The sequence below is a fragment of the Loxodonta africana genome, chromosome Y, assembly GCF_030014295.1.
Source record: "Loxodonta africana isolate mLoxAfr1 chromosome Y, mLoxAfr1.hap2, whole genome shotgun sequence".
NCBI lineage: Eukaryota > Metazoa > Chordata > Mammalia > Proboscidea > Elephantidae > Loxodonta > Loxodonta africana.
The window spans coordinates 13313164-13339964 of NC_087370.1; the positions used below are offsets into that span (position 1 = coordinate 13313164).

Consider the following 26801-nt stretch of genomic DNA (forward strand, 5'->3'; position numbering starts at 1 on the left):
GAGGCAAATAAGGGCATGACGTCCTGGGTTAAAATGCAGAATGTGATGTTAAGGAAACTCTCAAGAATGTTGCAAATGCTGTTTCCTGATGTGTGTTGTAACAAGTCTTTACATGCACCAAAACGGAGGTAGTCGTTTATGATGTGTGTTGTGAAGTACTCTTAGCACAAAAAAGCACAAAAAGATAAAACACTCAAAAGCACTGTGATACCAGTAGTAAACACTTTAGGATGTACTACAGGAAAATGCGTTTCATGAAATGAATTTATGAATTACAAATGAATTGAGAGGCACACATTATATAACTGAACCCACACACAAAAAATCTCACAAGCACTGCAAAACCGCTCCTTATAGTGTCCATAGAAAGAAATCACTAAGCTGATTTCTATTTTTATAGAATGAATTACAGTATACCTGTACTTCTTTATCTCAACATTTTGTCCACGTTACATATTCACGTATCTGCTTATTTCTCACTGCTGTATTTATCCATTTGTAGCTATTATGTAGGGTGCCATTATGGGCATGCTGATTTCTATGAAGTTGCTGGGAGTATAAAATGGGTGTTACCTTCAGCTAATGCTAGTTTCTGAAAGATGATCCTGAAGTTCCCATTACCAAAATATGACAGTTCTCAAAGAGCTCATGTTTTCTTGCAGAAAGCTGCCATACTGCATACCAGAACTATTTTAAGTTCAGTTTTATCACCAAGAGGATAGGCTTAATCTGCAACAGAGATGCATCCAGATATTCTTATTCAATAGAATTGGGATCCATGAATTGATACCTTTCTACCATGGTTCCCCAGATACCCACTTAAGAAGCAGTCTCCAAGGGTAATGAAACCCATACTCCAGAAATGGGCAGACAGGGCAATTGCCACCTTCAATGAACAAGAGAACAGTGTTGACTTCTGAACTCAATCTGAGTCCTAGGTGATATACAAAGATGCAAAGGCAGAGCACATCCAAGATTGGCCTGGACTGGGAATAGGGTATTTGGAGAGCTTTTTCGGTGACAGGAAAACTTTACTTTGGTCACTATTGGAATCCCCACACATTCATGTGTTCCTTAAGTAATTTTTAAGTTAAAAAAAAAAAAGTGTATTAAACTCCCAAGTCTTCACCCAATTTTAACAATTACCAACATCTTACTAATCCAATCTCATCTCCCACCTATCTTTTTCCTAGAATACCTTAAAGCAAATCTCAAATAATAGGTCATTTTAGCTTTCAGCTGTACCTCACTGATCGCCTGAGTGGCACTAACCACAAGACTGATGAAAGATTGGTGGTTAAGTCCACCAGGAGGAATGCATCAGAAGAAATAATACAGCTATCATAAATCACATGCAAGGACATTCACAGAAGGACAATTCACAACGGCCACAAACTGGAAATCATCCAAGTGTTCATTACACAACAGGATATGACACAGCTACCAGAATGAGATTTACAACTACAGAAAATATAATTTTATCTCATACATGTAATGGTGAGTGAAATGAGACAGGCCCAAAAGTTTACCATTATAAATACATAAACTATAAAAACAGCCCAAACCAACTTATGCTTAGGTATCAGGGTAATGTCACCTCTTTGAGGAATGGGAGGTCGTCACTGATATGAAGGGGACAGAAAAAATTTCAGGATTTGACTTGTTAAAAAAATTTTTTTTTTCATAATGTCTGTTTTAGATATTAACATCTTAAGCAAGTATGTCTCTCATGATACCTGCCACCTCCAGTACCATGTGGAATCAATAGGTTATCTGCAAACAGAAATAACCAATGTTGCAAAGTGGGCACCTATGCAGTCTCTGCCAACCACTAACCTGTTTGAAATAATTCTTAAACCTTAAGTACTTACCATCTAAAGTCAAAAAGTATTTTGTTGGAGTATTAGTAAAAGAGCTTTACCCAATTAATTTTCATAGCTCAACCATCCTCCACATCAAAATGCTTAATCTCATAAGTTGAAGTAAACCCACATGCAGTATAAGTTTTAGATTTCTATATTTATAGCAAAAACTCTATTTTCTATATTCTAAATTCATATCACCCTTTATCATTTATTCAAATATTGAAAGCACTGAAATATTTCTGCCACGTGAGAGTCATCTCACAGACAGCTTTCATATACAACACTGACCTTTTAATTTTTCAGGTTGAACGCTCAATCTTATTTCTCCATATTAAACCACCGATACCAAGATTACGTTCAACTTTTTATTTCAGTAAAATCAGAATAAACAGCACATGCAGTGCTAACATCTACAACTAATACAATAAGCAAGTACTAAACTTACAGTGACTTAAGTGCAATGTTTACATTCAGCAAGTTTAAATCCATTCTTGAATGTGGTTTTTAAAACCGTATTTACTGTAACATATTTCTAGCTGATTAAAACTGAATGTAAAGTCACTGGTTATGGCAATACACAAAGAAAACCACATGTTTGAGGATTGCAAATATGCCAGACAGTCACTAAAAACAAAAGACAAAACACACAACTAAAACTGCACAGAACCGAGAACTGTGGACACTTTGTATTAGTGTTTAGAAGTGTTTCAGTATTATCTTAAGTGTATCAAAACCTTGGCGTGTTTTAATTTTATAATGCCAAATTTTGTCTTAAATTTTGTCAGAAAGGTGACTATATTGCCAATGCTGGGTCTGTTTAATTTGACTTAAGTTTAATAGGACTTAACATTAAAAGCTCACACTACCCCGAAATGTATTATTTCACCTACGGTGACATTCAACATTCAAGCGCCAGTGTTTTTTGTACTGTCTTTTGGTCAAGTTTCTTTAAACTTTCAAAGAATCGCTTTTAGGCTTACAAAAATAAATATCTGTCAAAATGTTCAATAAATAGTACACAAAACTAGCAGCAAAAAGTATCTAAAATCTGTTGTGTGCAAATAGTTTTCTTCTCAACTCTCTAACCATGGTCCCAAATAAATTTTTAGAATCTAGTTCAACAGGCTGCTTTCAATAATCTCCAAGAGAAAAAATAAGATCGCAAGTTAGAAGGATACATACACAAGACATATATAAAATTCTCTGAATGTGCAATAAAATATGTACTTTGTAAAAAGTTATGGGCAAAATGTACAAGAGAGTCTAAACCTGTATTAATCGAAATAGCACCGTAACAAATGACCTCAATACTGTCAAGTGCAACTACTGAGTTTTACAACAAGGCACAATACACTGGAAAACCTATTGCACTTTTAAGAAATTTTTGCCAACTTTTTTATGCCACTATGAAGGTGTTTTCGGTCATTGCATTCTGGCCACAAACTCGGCAGACTCCAAGTGGCAGAAGCATTTTTAGTGGTGGATAATCTTTGGCCAAATTTATCATAAAGAGACTATAAATATAATGGAAACCTATGCAACTGAAGTAGACTGCACGATATAGGCAACTGCACTACAGAAAAATGACACCTTGTGCAGTTTAGTACATATTTCCAACCTGTGTGATCTCAAGGATTTTAGTTGGTTCTGAAACATTTCTAAAAAGTCTACAGTGTAAGCCATTTTAACCTCTCAATGCAGCTTTGAAGAGAGTAATATGAATTTGCGTTAAAATAAAGCCTGCTGCATAATCCTTCCTATTCCTTCCCTCTTGACCAAAAAACATCAACACTAGCATGCATTACAGACCAAAAACCAACCAGGCCTTGGTGACTGCCATGGTCAGCCATTCTACCATTTCAATTTTATTTATGGCAGGCATTAAGAAAAATCTAAGTAGATGAAATCTCCCCAGAATACCAAGTTACCAGAACTTGCAACTTCTCTTGTAATATGCCCACAATTAGCAAACTTACAATAAACTGTTTAAACATTAAAAGAGAAATTGCTGTATTTAGTTGCATTAACTTCCAAAAGAGTTGCTTTGAACAATATATGCATGTATTCCTATGTATCACCTCATTATGACCAGAATGGCTTATATAAAGGCTATCAGGGGCCTATCCAGGATAGAGTGAGCAAGTCAGAACTATAACTTAGTACAGTTCTAAGTTAGAACTAAGGAACTAATTAGAAACTACTTTTGCTTTCAGATGTCCCTCACAAGCCCAACAATCTGCAAGTATCAAAAGCCCTAAAGCAGGCAGCTGCTTAAGCTGTTTTCCTTGTAACGTATAGGAATGAGGTGGTTCCTGCTAAGTTGTATCACACCTGTGTGCCAAGGTTTGATTTTAGCCCAAGTTCAGCAAATTTGTCAAAATAGTTGGTATCTTGAGCATTACCGAGCCAACAGGACATCAAAATAATAAGCTGTCTAAGAGTGAAAGTCACAGTACACTAACAAACAAATGATCCTCAGTTACAAAATTATAAATGCAGTCTGGAGTGGTGGTAAGAGTGAAGTTAATCCAAACTACAGCAATTAAGTCTTCAAACCAACTTCTGAATAGGGCTGCTGATTGTTCTTTTTATTTCTTCTTATGACCTTGAGCTCCCTTAAATATTTTTCAGGAGAATCACAGCTGGCAATGTACTGTAAGTTCTTGAAGCTATACGATATAGTCTGGCTAAGTTACATGTGGTTTCCATATTAGCTTGTTTGAAAGGGTGACTCTGGTGTCAACAATTCAGTTGCCCCACCAGTCAACGCCCTGGGAGTTATAATTTCCTCCATATCCATCACTACTGTAGAAGCCTCCATAGCCACCTATCAAGAAATTAAAAAAAAAAAAATTAAGTCACCTGCTATTAGGATCTTTTCTTTATCAAAAGTACTGTGATATAAACTTTCTAAAAGAAATTTATAGCATTTTGGTATTCTTAGGAAATTAAAATTTTCAATAGTTTTTAAAACGTGCTTTCAAAAAGGTAACAAAAGGGAGGGAAAGCTGTTCCCAAAGATAAGAGATTAAAAATTAACATTACCTCCACTAAATCCTCTGCTGCTGCCATGACCACCTCCACCACTGCGGCTGCTTGCACGGCTACTACTAAAGCTAGAACTGCTGGAACCACTACTTTGTCGATAGTCTCTGGCACCAAATCCGCCACTGAATCTACTACTAAAAGAAAAAACATCGGTGGTTTGAGGATGAAGTACAATTAAAATGTCAACTCCTATTTAAACTTCCCAATTTCGAATTTTTGATTTTTAAATTCAATTCCCACTGTGGTCAGATTCCTATACAGTTTCCAATGGCCTTGCTAACACTAACTTCATGTCACTCTTTCTAGTCATTCCCGTTAATGAATGTATTTAGATAGTTTACACAACTACTTATTAAACTGCTTTAAGCTGATCTTGGACAAAACTACTCTGCCTCAGCAAACAAGCATAAAAACTTATCCTGCTTTGTGATAATGGACCTAATACCTCTTAGAACGTCCACGACTGCTACCCTTGTAGTGGTGTTCACAAGCCATACTTTCTAACCAAGATGGCACTTCTTGTTTAGCTTCAACAAGAAGATCCAGCAAATCCTTGGTGATGTTTATATTTCTTTCATTGAAGAAGGAGGTGGCAAGACCTGAAGAGTTCAGAAAAGTACATAAGAAATTAATCAGAGTTCCACAAAGTAGCCTGGTGTTCTTAATTTCCTACGTAGAATACTAAAATATGATAGCGGGAGGCTTGAATACTGTTGTGATGGTGAACAAGCTTCAGTCGAACTTCCAGATGGAAAACAGATCAGGAAGAAAAGGTCTAGCAATCTACTTACAAAAAAAAAACCAGCCAGTGAAAACCTTATGAGTCACAGCACTGCAACTCCGATGTACATGCGATCCCATGAGTTGCAGGCCAGCTTAAGAGCCTACCCTAACCTTTTCTGCAGGCATTACAATAAAAACATGCTATCAGACCATTCACCAACTAAACACCTTACCAAGATTTCCTACACGTCCTGTACGACCAATGCGATGTACGTATTCTTCGATATCACTTGGCAGATCAAAATTGATAACATGTTTCACATTTGAAATGTCTAGTCCTCTTGCTGCCACCTGAAAAATAACTGTTGTGAGAAGAAAGCAAAATCCAAACATGCTTAATTTGAAAAGAGAAATATACGCACAGCTGTAGCCACTAGAATCGGGCTTTTTCCTGAACGGAACTGGTGAAGGGCTTCCTCTCTATCTCTCTGTGATCGGTCTCCGTGAATACTGGTACAAGCATATCCTTCGTGGTATAAGAAATCTTCCAGAGAATCTGCACCTTTTTTGGTCTCCACAAATACTAAGGTCAGTGAATCCTTTCCTGAAAAATTTGATTGTTTCGTTACTGATAGTGACCAAGCCTCACTATGGAGTCTGTGAATTAACTGGTTTAGTTCTCTTCGCACTTAGAAACACGCAAATGCTGGCAAGTAAAAACAAAATTCGTTTTTAAACGCTAAAGCGGAAGGTAATTTAAAAAAGAAGGGCGGGGAGGGAGTGGTGGTGGGGTGGAAGAAGATCCAAACAAATTCTTCTTACATCTAACAGATGAGATACTATAATTAAAATTTTACCTGTTGCATTTAGGAGATCAAGCAGAAATGACCGTTTGTCTGATTCTTCGACCCAAACTACTTTCTGTGTGATGTTCTCAGAGGTAGAGCCTACTCTGCCTACAGCCAAAAAGATATATTCCTCCAAGAAATCACGGGCAAGCATCTGAAAAAGAGACAAAAACCTTGTTTACATAAATACAAATGTTCTAAATAAAATTTTTGTCCTAAAATGTTCTAAAAACATTTCAGCATCAAACACTACCTGTATTTCCTTAGGAAAAGTGGCACTAAACATCATGGTATGGCGAACACCCTTGGGTGGCATAGTATCTTGCTCAACTATGCGGCGTATCTGAGGTTCAAATCCCATATCCAGCATCCGGTCAGCTTCATCCAGTACTAAATATCTGTCGTGAATAAGACTTAGTTTAGAATCTGATGAGAAACTGCTGGGGATAGCTATGCCTATGAACAATTACACTAACATTCAGCCACGTATTAACTTTCTAGTTTCAAATGTGACACATGTAACACACACAAACAGGATTCCAGGAACCGGATGAGCCAAATTAGCTATTACTTGTTTTTGCCTGTATAAACCCTACAGCTTTTAATGAAGTTTCACTGATTCTTCCACACTATGCAAAAAGTTGTATTACTAAAATCACTAGTAAATACTACGAAGGTAATGACCACTAATTAAAAAAACATTCCAGCCTCATACATGAAAATTAACATACTTGCAGAAGTCTAATCCAATCTTTCCTCTTTCCATCATATCTACTAGACGTCCTGGAGTGGCCACTAACAAGTGGCATCCACGTTCTAAGTCTCGAATCTGCTGACCGATATCAGCACCACCATAAACCACACAAGGACGAACTCTAGATCGGTATGAAAACTATAAGGAAAGGGTTTATTAGTCATAAAAAACATCACTAAAATCAATGAAAAAGCAGTAACTGCTAAAATGTGTATTTACTTTTCTGGCTTCCTCATAGATTTGTACAGCCAGTTCTCTTGTTGGGGCTAAAACCAAAGAGATTGGATACTGTTTGCGGCGCCCGTATCTTCCATTTTCCTAAGAAATAAGTACATTTTAAAAATTAAACTTATTTATATAATTAAACTTTTAAAGTTCATCACAGCAAAATTCCTTTTGTACACATAAAAAGTAGTTTCCACTGTAAAGACAGGTTGAATAAAAAATTTAAAAAATGACATTAAGGATATTCAGCATCATTTAGAAATACAGAACTTTTTCTAACAAAAATTTCTCATGTGATAAACAAATTTTTACCTTCACAGCCTTCAAGGCCTCGCCTGGACCATCTGTATATATCTGACTCAAGATAGGCAAGAGAAATGCTGCCGTTTTTCCAGACCCTGTTAAGAAAACACAACTCATTTTTTTTGAATACAAACTAGAATAGGTGGTAAATTTACACAGCCAAGGATGCAAAGAGACTTCTGTGATCTATTTCTTAAACACTGATGTCATTGACATTGACTTCCATTTCAACACTCCTTTGTACACTGCAACCTGTGAAAACCAGTAAGTAGTCAATGGTACTGCCTTGTTTTTCTCGGTCTCCCAAGTTTCTTTCCACATTTGATAGGGTGTCGTTTTACCACTTTTTAATAGAAAATAATGGCATTTACCTTCTCTGACATGTTTCTGCCTTGCACAGGTTCTGGTTTTTTAAAGTGTTAATGCAGTCACTCATTGTAAACTGTTAGCATGTAAAGCAGGGGCAAACAAATATTTTGTAAAATAAAGGGCTTTAAAGGACACAGTCTGTCTTTGTACTGTAGAAGTAGCCACAGAGTATATATAAATGGATGTGGCTAAGCCCCATAGGAGCCCTGGTGGTGAAATGGTTAAAAGCTCAGGTTGCTAACCAAGAGGTCTGCAGTTCGAATCCACCAGCTGTTCTTTGGAAACCCTCTGGGGCAGTTCTACTGTGTCCTGCAGCTTTGCTGTGAGTCAGAATCTACTGATGGCACACAACATGCACCAGTAACACTGTATAAAAACAGATGACATGTTTGGCTGAATGCCTCATTTTGCCAAACCAGAGAGTAAGAAATGTAATTTTTTTTTTTTTAAAGGTTTCCATTTTATACAAATGGAAAGGAAATTTTGCTATCTTATCAATTTTACCAAGGCCCAATTCTGACAGATATAAAACTTTAACTACTCTACACACTTGCCATCGAGTTCATTCCACTCACAGCAATCCTAGAGAAAGCAGTAGAACTGCCTCACAGGGTTTTCAAGGAGCGGCTGGTGCAAGTTTTGGCTTAGCAGCTGAACTGTTAACCACTGCGCCACCAGGATTCAATAACTATTCTATTTCACCCCAATTCCAAAAAGACTAGAAAGATGGGAGATTATACTTCACCTATGGAGACACCTTTTCCCTAGCTACATTCTGGGGATCACAAACTATTTGCTCTTCCGTCTTAGCCTTCCTATTCCCGTCTTATTGCTAAGTCTCCCAATAATAAAATTAAAGTTTTTCCCTGTTGCAGGAATCTCAAGATGGTAGATACCAGGTTCAACGTACAGTACTGTACAATATAATTTACTATTTTTGAGCATGCTCAGTTAAGATATTCTTGACAATTTTTATTCTTTCAGGTAAGCTTACCTGTTTGGGCACAAGCCATCAGGTCTCTTTTTTCTTTGATAATAGGAATTGCATGTTTTTGCACTGGAGTAGGACGAGTATAACGAGTAAGCTCAATGTTGCCCATAATAATCTCTCCCATTTCAACATCACTGAACTGTGAATACATTCAACCAGGTCGATTAAATGCAAATAAAATTAGAAATGCTACATTTCATGCATTTATAAATAGCAAAAAATACATATAGTAAAATTTACTGTATTAAGATTTAACCTACTGTAGGTTTACCAAAAATCAGGTAAAGTATCTCACTTAAAAAAAATAAAAACAGAAAACAAAAAACAAGGACTCTTGGCTTTAATCTCTCTGAAAAGGTTTTCAGTTTTTTTGTTCGACACGTTTTCTATTTCAATATTATTTATAACGGTAACATTAATCTTGTGCTCCCCTCTCATAATCCAATGAGTTTTTTTTATTACTTATAAAAGAACTATTAAGCTATTGCTTTGTCAGGAAGCAATGTGACTTTAGGAAGCCCAACTAATCTGATGTACAGAAAAAGCATTTATATACCCTCTATTGTCTTAAAAAGTGACACACACAAAAAAACTTACACTTTCAATATGTGGAGGACAGTTATTGCCAGTTGCCTCTACTGGTATGTCATCGTATTTCTCAAAGTTAATCCCAGTGTTTCCTCCAGAAAATAGTTCCCTAGAATTAATTGTTACAAGTATGTTATGCTAGGTAGTAAGTCTCTAAACAGTTAACATACATTTAAAAAACTTACTGTTCCAAGCGTTCACTTGGAGGAAGAGGTTTTGACCAATCATCTTCATCTGATTTGTCACACCAGCGACTGTGTCCGCTGCGTTCAAATTTGCCAAAGCTAGTCCTGTCACCACGACTGCCAATGCCATCATAGTCACTACGTCCACGATCATCAAACCTGAACAGCATAAGCAATTGATCAGATCGTATCATTTAGCCAACACCAAACTATCACCTCTCTAGAAATTTGTGTAGTTAAGTGTTGGTCGCAACTACTCATGGTATCAACAATCCAAGGCTCCTTATTCTCATTTTGTCAAACAACCCATTGCCACTGAGTTGATTCTGACTCAGAGCAACCACACAGGATAGAGCAGAACAGTCCACAACTAGAGTTCAATCTGGAACATCATATTTAAAACATCTCTATACATTTTTATAGTTACACAGCTTAAACGGGCCTCACACATGCTCATACTAAGAATTGGGTTTTATAATATCTATGCGAACATGTTTTATATCTGTGAAAAATTATAATCTAAATATACTTGCTATTAATAAAGCAAAAAAAAAAAAAAAACACATTGATTTACTTATCCCAGTTACAGTCAAACAGAAAGGAAAATTCATTTACATAACAAAACTTAAGATTATTTTAGAGTTTTTATACTATTTTTGAAAAAACTGGACACAAGACTTAGATTTATAATAAAATGTTAACTATTTAAAATGTGTGTTTGTCGAGGAGCCCTAAAAATCTCAACCAAACAATGGATTTTATTGTATCAAACACAATATCCATATTTCTTTTAATTTCTGTTTAACAGGTTAAATTTAGTAAAGTCCTCTTATAACTAACAATGAGGGAGCCAGCATTCTGATTAAAATCTACATAAAAAGCATCATTCTTAAGGGTCAAGAAGAGTACAGAGGATGAAAACTTCACAAATTTACAAGCTGACTTCGAAACTGCTATCATACACACATACAAGTTGAGAAAAAATCATTTTACCTTCCTCTCGATCCGCTTCCGCGATCACTGAAGTAGCTGGATTTTCCTCTTGAATCACGAGACCCAAAACTGCTATATGCATCCTTATCTCTACAACTCCACCCTGAACCATCTTTATCATAGAATCCTTCAATAAGAAAGCAAAAATTAGAAACCAACAATACGTTAACATAGGGCCAATGAAAATATTCTTACCAAGACCTTGAAAAAGAAAGCTGTTAACATAGGCCATTGGAAATATTTTTATCAAGATACTGACAAAGAAAACTATGACCTGGATAATTGTTTTTTTTTTTAATCAGCAAACACAGAACAATATTCTGAATGAATACTACGCCAAAGAGGTCCATTGTTTGCACATAGCTAGTACTGTTACACGGTCACCCCATGCCAATAATTTTTTTTTCCATTCTTTGGTAAGTGTGAATGTGTAATACATGTAAAAAACAGTTAGACATGAATCTATTCCAACTAAATTATTTTAGTAAAACACACAAGATGCTCAATAACCTTAATTTTTCAACTAAGATTTTTAAGTTCAAAAGCAGTAGCTAGGGCAGCCCTAGCATGCTTTTCAGTTCCGCACAATTTGTAACTTCTAAATAAAAATGACAAACCGCATGTATAAACATTGTTAAATATAAAATACACACTTCAGAAAGTTCCAGCTAAACAATGGGTTACCTTAGGGATATTCAGTTACCTAAGGAAAAGCTTAGCCTAATGTAAACAAGAGGTCTACATGTTTACCGAAACAGGAAAAAAAAAAAGTGCCCTAAGTATTAGATCAGGGGCTTTTTATACAAATTCATAAAATGTGGAACTCCATATTTTAACTGAATTATCCTCAAACCACTTATATGGGCCACTGTATATAAGCAATCTGCTTGGTGAACAACAGGTATTCATTCAATATAAGTTCCTGGAGAAGGCAACTTGAAAAATTACCTATTAGCAGCAATTTAAACATGACTAGTCGTATTAACCATCTTCAGTACTTAAACAATCTGGCTTAGTCTAAAAACACTTAAAAGATAGACCAAATTAATGGATATAGCCAATATGAAATGCGTTTCAAATGTCTTTCTCCACCAGAAGGACTGCTGAGATGCCCTAATAAGTACATGTAACGAATTGTTTTCAAAAACTACCACTGGACTTCTAAAATGAGGCCTTGGTAATTTCAGGCATAGGATAGTAAAACATTTAGATAAAACTAGATTCTCCCATTAGAACAATTCTAAATTCAGAAAAGTCGTAATGCCTTTATTAAAAAGGCATGCATTGCGCTCCCTACTACTTAAAAACAAAGACTTCAATCCATCACCATAAAGGTCTCAAGGTTTTAAATTAACTCGTAAACTTTGAGTACTTAATAAAGTATCTGAATCTAGGTAAACCTTTAATCCATTGCTGTTTTTTTCTGTCTGTATGTGATCCCTAGCAACTTGACCACATACGATTGCTTTTTCCCTTTGTATTCCTATATCTCCCCAAGCTTACATGATGATGTAGGTGTTGGGCTCTCAGATTTGGTGATAGCACTGTTACTTCATTTGTTAGTGCTAAAGCAGAAAGAACGTTGACACATATCGCAGTGTGAAATAAACTTTACCTAGATTCAGATACTTTATTAAGTATTCAAAGTTTATAAGTTAATTTCTCTCTGTTTTATAGCTCCACCGTCAGCCAGTCAATTGACAAATGGCCTTTAGCTACGAATAGAACTATTAGATTTTTTAAGGTCCCTTGCAGTGAAAACTCTAAGCTGTCCTTTCCTTTTAAGTACTTAATATACACTGAGTGCAATTCCTAATAGACACATATTCTAAGAATACTGCAAATACCCCTAATGAAAGAAAAGCACGCAGTGACTTTGAGAATGCTATCACCTAAGTGATCTTGGAGAAATATACAGAACTCATGTGTCTAAAGCCAGAGACTACATATGGATACACAATACAAAATCATAAGCTTCAGTATATTTCCTATCTTCCCAATACCACCCTCTTTGTACACCAACTTTCCTCCTTTTGTTCCACACATCCCTTCCCCCCTAAATTTCAGATAACTCACTTTGACTACAATAAAAACAAAACCAGGTGTCGCTGAGTGGACTACGGAGACCCAGGATGTATCAGAGTAGGAACTGACTCCACAGGGTTTTTGATGGCTACTTTTTCGTAAAACAGGCCCTTCTTCCAAGGTGCCACTGGACAGACTGAAACCTCCAATTTTTCAGTTAGCAGCCAAACGCATTAACATCAACACAAGACTGCCTGAATACATAGCACTCAAATTGACACCCTGGCAATGTTTCTAATAATGCATTACCCTATATTAGGAGGAAACGACACCAGGTGCTTTCATTTATTTTAGACAAAATCTTACAAATGAAGCAATTAAGTGAACCTCAAGTTTGCCAAAGGAATTAAAAACTTTCCATCATGCAACATTAGATGAGCTCTTCGAAAGTTAGGAAGTGACAGTTCTTCAAGACAGCCCGAAAAGTATATAGGAGAACAATGTTTATAGACTTCCCCAAACTACCTCATTTTCTGTTGGCTCTGACTAAATTTTAAACACAGCAATGGCACAGAGCTGCAAAGCGGCTGTAACTTACCTTTAGAAGCTTCTCTGTTCCTTAAGTGAGGAGGTATGTAGCGTCCTTCTAAAAGACAAATTTAAAATTAAATGCCTATGACATCCTCTGAGAAACAGCTTTTTACCAAAATTCTGCTATTAAAAAAACAGGTCCTGGAAAAAAAAACCTTTTTTAAACCTCTATTCATATTTGACTATTTACTTTGCAAGTAAGAGGAAAAAAAATGTATAAAAGGTTACTGCTTTATAAACAAGAATTTTTCCAACTTAAAAAGGAAAACAACGTTTAACAAATACATTTGGTACATTAGATCCTAAAAGCGGCAATTCTCAAATCAGATATATTTCAGGAGTTACCAGTGGTTACTTAATTCTTTAAAAGAGTCCCGCTCTACTTCAGGAAACTAACAGTTAAACTGAAAGCTATACGCTAGGTAAATATTAAAAGCTGGAAAGGGAAAATGATTTGAAGAATACATTGGGAGTTTTAACTTTTGGGCTTAAGTATGCCAACTACTGTTCTATATGTAGACAGAAATACTACTTGGACTATGGATAAGAAAAATGCAATTAACCTACCAGCAAAAGAAATCACCTTATTACCTAGAAACCTGAATTTTAACTTTATTACTTTTGGACTGAGTTAAATATCCCCAATTGTTCCCTAACCACACGATAACCCCTAACAACTAAGTAACTCTAGCAACCTCAAAAACAAATGATAAACAACCATAAATAAACAAACACAATGGCTCTTCTCAAAAGAAGGTTTTGATATACCCAACTTTTCAAAAGATTTCCATATTTCCAAAATGTAAAATTCTAACTGCCATCCCCAAATCAATTAAGCCTGTTTATATAAAAATTAAAAGGTCTGTCGGTGTCATATTCTTAAGTAGCAGGAACTGTATAATATAAAGATACAGGTTCTTTTTATAAGGTTTAACACTGTACAGGTCAATTTACCTTAAAAGGAATGAACATATCCCCACTAAGTGCTAGGCAAAAATCACATTAGATGTAATCAGTTTCTTAAAAAGAAATATACATAATTTCTGTTTTTAAAGAGTAACTGTTCACTCAAAAAGACCCAACCTTTTATCAGTATACATCAAAGTACTTTATGTTTTTATGTTAGAAAAACTGGAGAGAAAGTTTCTTAAAATTAGTAAGTCCAAAGTAAAAGCAATTCCCATTGAGTAGACTGTGCTCATGGCAACGCCATGCATGTCACAGTAGAAGTGAACTCCGTAAGGTTTATTACAGCGGCTGACCCTTCAGAAGCAGATTACCAGGTCTTTATTCTGAGGAGTCTCTGGGTGGACTCCAATTTCCAACCTTCCAATTAGCTGCTGAGTTCTTACAAGTCTGCACTACCCAGTACAAAGGAACATTACTATAAAATTCTGAAAAAAGGTCAATGTATCTAATAAAAATTTCAAATTAATAGCTCAACATATTCATTGCTGTTACAGCCTACTCAAAAGAGAGGTATGTAATTAATCCACTACCCAAATGCAATTATCACACAATGGAAATATTTTACTTACTGCTTGCTGTATTCCCTCCTCCACTTTGATTAGCTGAGGAATTTAAGTCTAGACCAGCGAACTAGAAGAGAGATATTAACAGCTCACATGCAATTAACTACATTAAGAAAAATCAAGTATGGACAGTATTAAAAGAAGAAGAAAAAAAAAAACCCCAGAATTCTACCCTGTAGCATTTACTGTATTGCCTATGCAACTTTAAAACACAGTTGCTTTAAAAATGCTTTGACTTCTTAAACACACATACCCCCCCCCCCCCATTGCCTCACAGGGTTTCACGGTTCTCAAAGGTGTGATCTTTCTGGAAGTGGACTGCCACATCTTTCACCTGAAAAGCAGCTGGTGGCTTTGGACTGCTGATCCAGCCAGTGTTTAACCACTGTGCTAACAGGGAAAACGCAAAAGCAGCAGCAGCCAGATGCCACCTAGTAGAAGCTCTCACCCACAACAAATATCCCTTGTAGCAATTTTCGATAGTAAAAGCTCCTCAATCACCAAACTAGATTTTTTTTTTTACTGTCATGAATTTTTCAAAACTTAAAATACAAACTTATCACCTAGTATTGTACCACTTTACGTATCACTACATCATTTAATCCTTGCCGAAAGAGGCAGTATTTATTACATTTCAGAAAGAGTTCAAAAGTCTTTGGTCACAAAGCTCCCAAGTGGACAACTGACACTCAGTGTTTATAAATTAGCAGGCTATAACTCAACTGAGGTCTTTAACCTCAATTTCTTATGCACCCCTTAAAGACAGTTTCCTACACTGTAGATTATTTCTCTTTACTCCATTTTTTAATGACTAACCAAAACCTGCTTTCAAGAAATTTTATGTGCCAAAATGAATTCTGCAAAAGTATTTTTAAAAAGCAAAAAGACCAAAGCAATGAGCAATGCTGCCACCTGTTCCTAAAAGAAATCTGCTACACTATAATATGTTTTATAAACACTACATTAGAAGTTCAATATAAATCACCGAACTACACTCAACCTCAAGGAAGACATTAAACTGTAATTTTTTCAGGTGGAACTTGCTTACCACTTAATTCTAAGGACACATAAAGCATAGTTTAACAGTGAAATGGTTTACAAATTTAAAAATTAAACATTTATTTCTGTCTAAAATCTTAAGAAGTAACATTTACACAGAAAATGCTACAAGTTAGGAATGCCTGTGCTCTTAAAAGGGTACTGTCTTTCTTTGTGATGTCACAGGTATGCGTGACCCAAGCCACGGTAACATGCAAACCCTGGACAATGAATAAATAAATAAGAAGACGAAAAAACTGATTCACTTGCAGTGCCTCTGTTGACAAAATACTGAATAAGCCAAGGTTTCCAAAACAACAGAAAGAACGGTGCTGGACTTAATCCGGGTTACTCAGGACATCTTATCAGGCGGAACCAGTCCCTGGAGAAGGACATCATGCTTGGTAAAACAGAGAAAAAGTGGAAGATACTCGACGACACGGGCTGACACGGTGGCTCCAACAATGGGGTCAAATATAACAACGATTTTAAGGATGACACAAAAACGGGCAGTGTTTCGTACTGTTGTACATATAGGGTCGCTGTGAGTTAGCACCCGACAAAAGCCCCATTTAACCTATCAAATGTCAGCAAAATGCACAGAGTTAATCTAATAACAAAATCGTTAGTGGTCAAAACCCTCAAAGCATACCGCTACTTTCCTCAAACGCACAGAACAACATTAAAGTCTATAGTCAAATAGTGTTACTGAGCCCTGTTTTCGTAACAAGGAGTTTCACAGTTTCTTAAGCTTAAGTGTTTGAAAAAGACGGAAAAGCTGTCGCGACGCCAAAGCCGCTATACAGACTGCCTACTACGGAAACAAGCCTATGATCCTTCTTTAGGATCACGCATCCTCTCCACCAACCCCAAAACGTGGAAAAAGATATTTTGCTTAAGTGAGAACCCCCAGTTTCGACCGATTTCAATGTTTTCCTCCACAAGCAACCACAAAATCAACGACGAAAGTATCTTCCCCGCCAAGCCACATTTTTCCGCAACTCGATTCGTGAACCAAACCGCGAAGCCATCGCAGTCCCCTTTCAGCCTCCCAACAGACAAATAAACTAAACGGCAGTACCTAAAAATGCCTAAGGCCAGATTTCTAACCTTCGAGGTGTCTCCATGCTGGCGTCCAGCTTCCATCATCAAGATACCCGTCAAAAGTAAGCACACAGAGGCTTTTCTTCTCCTCCCCTGCCTACCCTCCCTTTCTGGCTCTTCTGCGTCACAAAACTTTCCACTCCGGAAACGCGGCCTGGTCAGCTGCACCACCCCGCCAGCGAAAACAGCGCGATGAAAAAGGACCAAGAAAGAAACAATGAACTACTTGCACTGTCCTTTATAGACCCTCGGCTGCCAGGGGCCCGGTAGGCCAGTCCACCTGCTAGCGGTCCTCAGTACCGTCTAGCCACGCAGTACCACACAAAGGAGGCCGCCGCCATTAGCCGGAGCGAAGTCTGCCCTGGCCTTTCACACAAATGACGCCCCCGGGCCTAAATCAGGGCCACCAAGTTAGTCAAACCGTTCGAGACAAAAATGGTCCCCTTCGAAACACCCCTCTGCTCCGTCATTAATCAGTTGGTGTTTGCGCCTATATATCTCACGTATACACAAAAGCCGCCATTGTGCCCGGCCCCGATAGAATGCCACCGGCCCAAATCAGGCCCAGTCCAAGCAACAACCACAACCAACATTACTGCCACTTCCCCTTCTCCTCCCCACGCTGTGTGACCACACTTTACTCACTTTCTATATAGCCCCACCCACTGCAAGAGCCATGAGCTCAGAAAAGGTATGGCTACTGCGGCTACTTAGATCTGCACAAGCCTTATTAGGCCGGGGAAGAGACCCACGCGGACAACCCACATAAGCTTATTCCGACTCACCTGCTGGTCCAGTCCGAGAGCATTTTCCACCACCACATGACTCATCCCTGAAGAGTACCGATAACTCAGGAGTTCCCAACTGCAGGTCCAACTTGCTGAAATATCACAGGCCTCACAGAAGTACTGTTGGCCCTAAACCCACTGTTCGACCACTGCCGTAAAATACTCGCTCCGATAGGTCTACGTCACCACGTAAGACGAGCGTCCTCTACACCCGCCCCCCGCCCCCGCAACCCTTCTATCGCTACCGTTACTTCTACTTTGCTACGTCGCGTTGTTACTCGTAAACTCGCGGGATTTTGTAGTGAGTCTCGTTCGCCAAAGCTCTCAAAATTCGCGAGAGCTTTACTTTCGCCGCCCTCCGTCAAAGTCCTGGAATTCTCGAAAACTAGTGGAAACTTGCCGTCTCCAGCGTTTTCCCAGTTTAGAGGTCTTAAGCATATCGACAATAAGCCCCGTGTCACCACCTCTTTCCTTCCAACTTCCTAGTTTCCCCTCTTTCTATTCTGTTCTACTTCTGGAAAATCCGAGGTTTTCGTAGTTTCTCCGACCTAACTAGTCCCCACTCGGCTTTGTGAAGCTTCGCTAAAGTCGGGACAAGTCTGAAAAAATTCCTGAAGCCGAGTACGCAGGGGGTCACGTGGCTCCAGGTGTCGGAGAAGGTGGTCGCTCCCTGCTCTGTTCACGTGCGGCTTGAAAATAATCTGTCCAAGGTGGACGATGACTTGGATGAGGGATAGCGGAGGGAAATTAGGAGCACGGAGCAGCGACGGGACCCTCCCGGGCAAGCACTGGCTTCAGCTGCGGGGGCGAGGCAAATGATCTGTGGCCCCACCCGGTGTCCTCACCGCTTGAGGTAACAATGAGACAATTATGCATTCAGAGGCGCCAGTGATTACGCGTTTTCTCTTCTCCGCCTCCCGGCAGAAAACCAGCTACGTTAACCCATTAGTTTCCTCTTTCTGGCATCTCGTGGGCCTTAGACACCAGGGTTTTACTCCTTCCAAAACCAGGGCGTATTGGGGATTGTAACCGCGGGTTCAATGCACTGAAGAGTGTTTGTGGCTGGCCAGAATTGGGCGTGCGAAGGAACTGACACTGTTGTTAGTCTGGGCCCTCGGGCTGCTAAGATGGGTGGGAAATGGACTTCTGTTTTGGGGTGAATCACTTTCTATGGCCCTTTAAAACTCGTCCTAGTGTGGCTCCGGAAACGTAGGTCCTTTAAAGAACTAAACGTGTTGACAGGTGGATTACTGGCTTTAAGTGAGCCGCAGTAGGTGCTTCGTGCGTCTTCAATTTTTAAAAAAGTTCTACGTGCTTTAGATGAAAGTTTGCAGTGCAAGTTAGTTTCTCTTTCGAAAATTTATACACATTGTTTTGTGACATTGCTTGCAGTCCCCACAAATGATAGCACTCTCTCGCTTTAAACTCTGGGTTCCTCCTATCCGTTTGTCCGGATCTGTCCCTTTCTGCCTTCTCGGCTTGCCTTTGGGGAGGAATTGCCCATTTGGCCTTATATGTTATATTGAACTAAGAAGCACGTACTTCATGTGTTTTGTTACTGTTTGCTTCATACACCTGTCTAATCTTTGTCTGAAAAGTGGGCTTCGGGAGCAGTTTACTTGGTTTTTATAAATACCTTCCCCCTACTTTTTTGCAGCGAAACAGAAGACTAAATAATACGCAGTGTTTTGCGTCATCCTCCAATGGGTCTTCTGCTGCTAGAATTCATATACATTGATTCTTATAACAATTTTGTTTTAAAGCTGAATTCCAAATGAAACTGGAACATAGGGAAGACGAGTCAGTCTTTTCTAGGGCGCATCACTTTACTGGTTTGGGTCTTTACTTCAGGGATTAGGCTGGCTAACCCTACAAAAAACCTTCCATTTTTGTTAGTATTTTGTATCACCCCCTTTATCATTTGAAATTAAATTTACAATGATGTAAACTAAACCACTGACACGCAATTTCATCTCCTGTTATGGACTGAGGAAACCGTGGTGGTGTAGTGGTTACGAGCTATGGCTGCTAACCAAACGGTTGGCAGTTTGAATCCACCAGGCACTGCTTGGTAACTCTATGGGACAGTTCTACTGTGTCCTATATGGTTGCTATAACCGAGAATTTACTGGAGGCGGTGGTTTGGGTTATGGATTGAATTGTGTCCCCACAGAATGTGTGTTGAATTAGCTAGACCGTGATTCCCAGAATTGTGTGGTTGTCCACCAGTTTGTCATCTGAAGTGATTTTCCTATGCGTTGTAAATCCTATCCTGTATGACATTAATGAGGCAGAATTAGAGGCAGCTACATTAATGAGGCGGGACTCAATCTGTAGGGTTAGATTATATCTTGAGGTAATCTCTTGAGATATAAAAGAGAATTTAGCAGAGATGAAAGGGACCTCCTGCCACCCATAAAGAGGGGATGGAGCATAGCACATCTTTTGGACCTAGGGTCCCTGCACTAAGAAGTTCCTTGACCAGGAGGAAGACTGGTGACAAGGACCTTCCCCCAGAACTGACAGAGAAAGCATTCCTGTAGAGCTGGCACCCTGATTTTGTCCTTACAGACTCCTAGAATGTGAGAGAATAAGTTTCTGTTTGTTAAAAGCTATCCGCTTGTGGCAACTCTGTTATAGCAGCACTAGATAACTAAGACACTGCTCCCATGACCAAACTGTAAAATAATCAATAAAAGGAAACTTTATTTAAAATAATGAATTTTAATGTGTGAAGGAGCTCTGGTGGTGCAGTGGTTCAGTGTTGGGCTGTTAACCTAAATGTTGATGGCTCCAATCCCCCAACCACCCTGGGTGGGGTGGGAATCTAATGATCTGCTTTCTTAAAGTTTACAGCATTGGAAACCCTGTGGAACTGTTCTACTCTGTCCTATAGGGTCACTGTGAATCAGAATCTGCTGAATGGCAATGTATTTTATTGTGTAAATGCTGCACTTTCACCATGACAGTGTTCAAGCGCTTGCCCTATTCAGCCACAAAAACTGGAAATGTGTAGTTTTTACAATTCAGGTATATGAACGGTGATGCTATGAGTGATATTTTCAAATATTGTGAAAACAGCACCATTTTATCTTGATGTACATGGCAGTTGCATTCCTGGAAAAATTTTTATATACTGCAACTAAGCAAAAATACTTTGTGTTTAAATGTAAAGGAGAGTTTTAGGTTTACCTGTTGGCATCGACTAGATTCTGTTTCCTAGTGACCCTACAGGACACAGTAGAACTGCCTGATAGTTGCTTCTTGCTAGGACCCCCTCCCAGTTCTCACTCCAATTGTCTGTTCTTTTGTTTAAAATAAATAGCTAACTGTAAGTGAGACAAGCAAGAGATCAGACTATAATTAAATAACCTCTGATTCAGTATTATTGGAATCTAAACCTAAGTGCAGACCACCATATAACTTTTATTGCTGCCATTCAAGGACCACTTGTGACTAACAAACTAGGTGTTTAGACAAGATAGGAGGCCATATTTCCTATCCCTACATGCTTGATTGGCTATAAATCACAGATAACTCCCCTGAGTTGTTTTTCAAGTTCCCCACCAAGTGCAGAGCATGTACAGTAAAAATCAAGGTAAACTATGAATGACGTTCCACATGAGATAATCATGAACAAAGATCCCTTGTCAGGACTCAAACCAAGATCCAAAGACAGCACGCATGCACAACATCCCAAAATAAGTTCTGTTAGACATCCCAGCAGCCTTTGTTACAGACTCCATCTTAGTTCCACTGGCCTTTGTGAGGAAATCCATTTGATTGTCATAATCCCTTCCCATCTCCTGGAAATCTCCACCCATCTAATGAATGAGGAAAACCTTTTATAAACCCTGGGAAATCCTTTGTTGATGAGAAGACTGGAGGCTATTGTAGATGAAAACCCCTCTCCATCTCTCCCTCACATGCCTTTTTACTTTCTGTCACTACCACACCTTTGTCCGTGTGGAATGTCTGAGTCTCTCATGGTCATTTTTGATCAAAAGAAGGTAACCTATGCAGGGCTTAGTCCTGAATTGGGAAGCCTTGCCCTGTAACATAAGTATATATAGCTTCAGTGAATTTTGTGAGCCATTCCACTGAATTAATAACCCCACAGGGGTAATGAGAACCAGTAGGAGCTGGCTTGTGCCTACTTGGCCGTTGTAAGGTCTGAGTCCTTCTAACTTGTGACCTATGACTTAGCTTGGGGTGGCTATGTCAGAAGGGGCTGTACAGGCAGTCAATCTGAAGAACAGAGTCCTTAGAACTTGTGTGTTGTGACCTGACTTGGGGTGGCTAGGGATTACAGAAAGGGCTGCAGGTGCAGCTGATGTGGAGGTCAGTATGGAAGAGCAGCATTTACATGTTAAAATACATAATAATGTGTGAGTTTCAGTACAGCTATAAGTGGCTGATAACAACAGATGAGGGAAGGTGGAGGCTGTATCCATTTCCATGGTAGGAATTTGATTCGTGCTGATCTTTATTATGTATTTAGGAATGAAGATGGGGTATGCACATTTTGCCCCTTGCGTATTAGTGCAGCTGGTGATGAGGCTGAGATGCGAGAAAATGAAGACTACATCCATGTCCGGCTGACCTTTTCAGGTATGTAGCAGTGAAGGTGGGATTTACAAACTGCTTTTTGCATAGCATTGCAGAATGAATACAAAATTGGGAAGGAAAAAAGAAAACACAAAGCTTTATCTTAAAATATATTAATTCTGAAAAAGGCATATTTGAGTTAGCTAAGCAGACCACCTCTCATAGTGCCTTGAGTGACTTCCATTAAGCTGTTATTTGCAGTGTTTTGCTGTAGTGTACTGTAATTGTCTTTTTCTTCCACAACCTGTGGAGGGAGAACACTTGTTACAGTCCCAACAATTTCCAGGGACTGTCAATACACAGTTTACAGTGGGAGGATATTACAAATGCTTGTCCAGTGCAGACTGATTTTGGGCAGACTGAAGTATCTGGGCCCATTATGCTATTTTAAGCAAGTTTCTACACTACTCTGTGGTTTCAGTCTCTTAATATGGACATAATACTGAACATTTGGGACATTGAGGTAGACAGAAATCACTATTATATAGATTAATGGAATAGATGGAAACTGTTAATACAAATGCAAATGCATAATGCGCCCAAGTAACCAAAAGCCATACATACAATCAGAACTAGGAAAAAAGGCACAGTAAAAGGAATCGTAAACCTCAGCATCTTTGAACTTCACAACTGCTAATCTTTATCTAGGTCCAAGTGGCAGGGCCTCCGGAGTCCAAATGACTGACACTTGAGAGTGTTGTTTGAGGAGAAACTTCAAAGAGGTAGGACCTCCCCTGTAAACAGAAGAATAATTATAGATGTGGAGGCAAAAGCAGTTCCTACTATGATTACTTTTATGTGTTAAAGTATAATACACCTTTTGGTGTTATGTTTTTCGAGGTTGGGAGAGAAAAAACTTTAGATAAAGATGACTTAAAAATGTCCAGTAATGTAATACAATTAAAATCCATTGCTGTGAAGTCAACTACAACTCAAGGTGACCCCACGTTGTATTAAAGTACAACTGTGCTCCATAGGGTTTTCACTGGCTCTTTTCAGTAGATCACCAGCATTTCTTTTGCGGCACCTCTGGGTAGGATTTGAACACTGAACCTTTTAGTTAGCAGTCTAGTATATTAACCATTTGCACCACCCAGAGACTTTTCTTTACCATTTAGTATTGTCCAAAATATCTTAAAACATACATTCTAGTGCACTTTTGTCTTTGTTTATGCAAATAAGAGAGAAACCTTGGTTAGATGGTATAAACGGATGGAAAAGGGGCAAGGAGACTACCTTGGCTTGAAAGAGAAGATGGGTGTCGTGGAAATACAGTGAGGGAGTTTATATCCTTCAGGATGCTACCTTATGTTTTAGGTAATGGGGACGTTTTTAGCGGTTTCTTTTGTGATCATGTAGATCCTGAAGATCGGCCATTATCTCACAGATTAGGGTTTAGTATCATGCCAGTGTTGGAATGAAACACTGTATATTTTGCAAATATAATTCACTCTTTCTTCAACACCTCCTACTTACTGATTATTGCTGCCATTGTTATACGGATCTTGACAGTTAACCAAGTTTACAATTAAAATTTTTTCCCAACACTTTATTTAAGAACATCTTGTTATTCTCCAACACACTGCCCTCTATTAAGAAACACAAAATTCTGTACTTAGATAGGATCCCTGGACTTTTGTGATATCTCACTATTGTCAGTCCTAATGTTATGAACCAATCACCAGGGAATATTTATCTTGGAAATACAATTTAATTACAGACTAAGAGTGACATACACAGACATAGCAAGTGACCCTTCCTGGAATGTGGAGCTAAATAACTTTATTTTCAATCTCTTGGTGGATATTGTTACATTCATATAAAAATAATAGGAGCATTCATTGTTCTCTTTGTCATGTATTGGCTCATCTTACCCTCACAGCCAACCTGTAATGAAGGTACTGTTTTTCCCACTTTCCAGGTGAGGAAAGTGACTCCAGAGCTTATTCAGTTTATCATTATCAAAGAGGGTCCCTCAAACACCTTATATTCAACAGATCCTAAAGAGTTCATTATCTCCAAAAGCCACTTTTTCCTCTTGGTCTTTTTCTCAGGATGTAGCACTGTCTTTACTAACAGCAAAACCTTCAAGTGATCTTTTACTCCATTTCTCTTATTCCCTACCCATTATATATAAAAACACCTTTTTTTTCTACCGTATGTGTTTCAAGTTAGTCTCCTTTTCTTACTACCTATTTCAGGTCTTTATTTACACCAGTAAGGAACATTTTTTTTTTTTTTTTTGTGGCATATATATCCATTGTAATATGTGTTCGAGTTCCTATTTGTTTATAGCAAAAAAAAAAAAAAAAAAATTTTTATCAGTAAAATAGGCTGATAATTACTCAACATGGCCCTTATTTCAGGAATTTCTCACTGGTCTTTCTACCTCACTTCTCTCCTCCTTTATGTCATTGTATATTTGTCAGAATTTTCATTCTAAAAAAAGCCCTATTGTAGCACTTACCAGCTCAAAAATCTTCGACATCTCCCATAAAATTCAAAGTTATAGAGGATCTGGCTGCAACTGAGCTCTCTAATTACATCTTCTTCTATGCCTCATCCTTCCTCATCCCTCTGGGCCACTCGATCCCCTACCACCATCCTTTTACTTTTTACTTCAGTTGTACAGGCCTGCTGGTTTTTCTCTACAATCAATATCTCCCTATTTCCATGCACTGTTCTAGAGCCCTGGTGGCACAGTGGTTTAAAGCTCAGCTGCTAACCAAAAGGTCAACAGTTCAAACCCATTAGCCATTGGAAACCATATGGGGCAATTCTACATTGTCCTGTAGGGTCACTATGAGTCAGAATTGACTTGATGGCAAGGAGTTTGGTTTGGGTTTTTGATATGCACTGTTCAAGGCGCCCTAGTGGCACAATGATGAAGTGATGGGCTGCTAATCAAAAGGTTTGTGGTTCATTCTTCAGAGGAAAGATGTGGCAATCTGCTTCCACAAAGCAGCAGATTCCAGTCTAGGAAACCTCATGGGGCAGTTCTACTATCTTCTATAGGGTCACTAGGAGTCGCAATCAAATCTGTGGCAATTATGTTTTGAAACACAGTGGTTAAGCGCTTGGCCACAGCTGAAAAGTAGCAGTTCAAACCCACTAGTTCTGTGGGAGAAAGATGTGGAGGCTAGAAATCCAAATGTAGGGTGTCAGAAGGGCCATGCTCTCTCTGATGGCTGTAGGGGAAAGTCCTTCTTTGTTTCTTCTTCTAGTAGCTACCAAGTTTCCAAGCCAAACTCTGCCTCTGTCTTCACATGAGGTTCTTCCCTCTGTCTCTTTGTGTCTTTTCTTTTTATAAAGATAAAAGGATTAGATAAAAGGAAAAATGATCTCATCTTAATATATTACATATGGAATGACCTCATTTCCAAATAAAGGTCACTTTCTGAAGTTGCAGATTTACAACTTCATCTGTTTTCAGGGACACAATTCAACCCATAACAAGTATCATACAGAATAGTTGCAAGTATTTCATATGCATCATCAATTGAGTACTACTCTCTTTCTCTTCCCCCTCTGGGCAATTACTGACCTCTTTATGTCTCTATGAGTTGGAATCGACTCCATGGCAAAGGGTTTTTTTTTTTGGGTTATCGTCTCTACTGTTTTGTCTTTTTAGAATGTCACATAGTTGGAATCATACAGTATGGAGCTTTTTCTGACTGGTTTATTTCACTTACCAATATGCAGAAGATTTTAAAGGGCGATTCAAAAAGACAAAGTATTATAATGACATGTGCAAAGAGCTGGAGATAGAAAACCAAAAGGGAAGAACACACTGGCATTGACCATTTTGAATCAGACAATCATAGTTTACTATGCATAGAATGACAAATTGGAAGGAATGCCATTGGATTCACTGTCAAAAAGAACATTTCAAGTTCTGTTTTGAAGTACAGCTCTGTCAGTGATAGGATAGTATCTATACACCTATAAAGAAGACCTGATAACATGACTGTTATTCAAATTTATGCACCAAACACTAATGCCAACAATGAAGAAATTGAAGATTTTTACCAACTTCTGCAGTCTGAAACTGATCAAACATGCAGTCGAGATGCATTGTTAATTACTGGTGATTGGAATGAAAAAGTTGGAAAAAAAGAAAACAGATCAGTAGTTGGAAAATATGGCCTTGGTGATAGAAATTATGCCAGAGGTGCCTTGATAGAATTTAGCAAGACCAACAACTTACTGCAAATACCATTTTT

At 38.4% G+C, this 26801-nt stretch overlaps 1 protein-coding gene across 2 annotated transcripts; it reads right to left on the bottom strand.

Annotated features, from left to right (window-relative positions):
* Positions 1 to 2216: 2216 nt before the first annotated feature.
* Positions 2217 to 18729, bottom strand: LOC135229095 (ATP-dependent RNA helicase DDX3X-like). Of its 2 annotated transcripts, none has more exons than XM_064278895.1 (17): positions 17968 to 18729; positions 15047 to 15107; positions 13516 to 13563; positions 10893 to 11019; positions 9900 to 10058; positions 9724 to 9823; positions 9130 to 9265; positions 7776 to 7861; positions 7458 to 7556; positions 7216 to 7376; positions 6738 to 6882; positions 6494 to 6638; positions 6059 to 6240; positions 5870 to 5987; positions 5359 to 5512; positions 4911 to 5044; positions 2217 to 4692 (listed from the first exon to the last, which is right to left on the bottom strand). In XM_064278895.1, exons 1-17 carry the CDS (start codon positions 18010 to 18012, stop codon positions 4613 to 4615), a joined length of 1980 nt encoding a protein of 659 aa, XP_064134965.1. In that variant the 5' UTR covers positions 18013 to 18729; the 3' UTR covers positions 2217 to 4612. The 2 variants fall into 2 exon arrangements, with proteins under 2 accessions (XP_064134965.1, XP_064134964.1); XM_064278894.1 differs by having other exon boundaries at positions 4911 to 5047.
* Positions 18730 to 26801: the final 8072 nt, after the last annotated feature.

Excerpts from the sequence above, each read along its gene's own strand:
- LOC135229095 (XM_064278894.1), bottom strand. The coding sequence starts at position 18,012 with ATGAGTCATGTGGTGGTGGAAAATGCTCTCGGACTGGACCAGCAG. Across the intron at positions 7,557-7,775 it reads AGGCCTTGAAGGCTGTGAAG|GAAAATGGAAGATACGGGCG; the intron begins GTAAAAATTTGT and ends CTTATTTCTTAG. Across the intron at positions 5,988-6,058 it reads CGATTCTAGTGGCTACAGCT|GTGGCAGCAAGAGGACTAGA; the intron begins GTGCGTATATTT and ends GTTATTTTTCAG.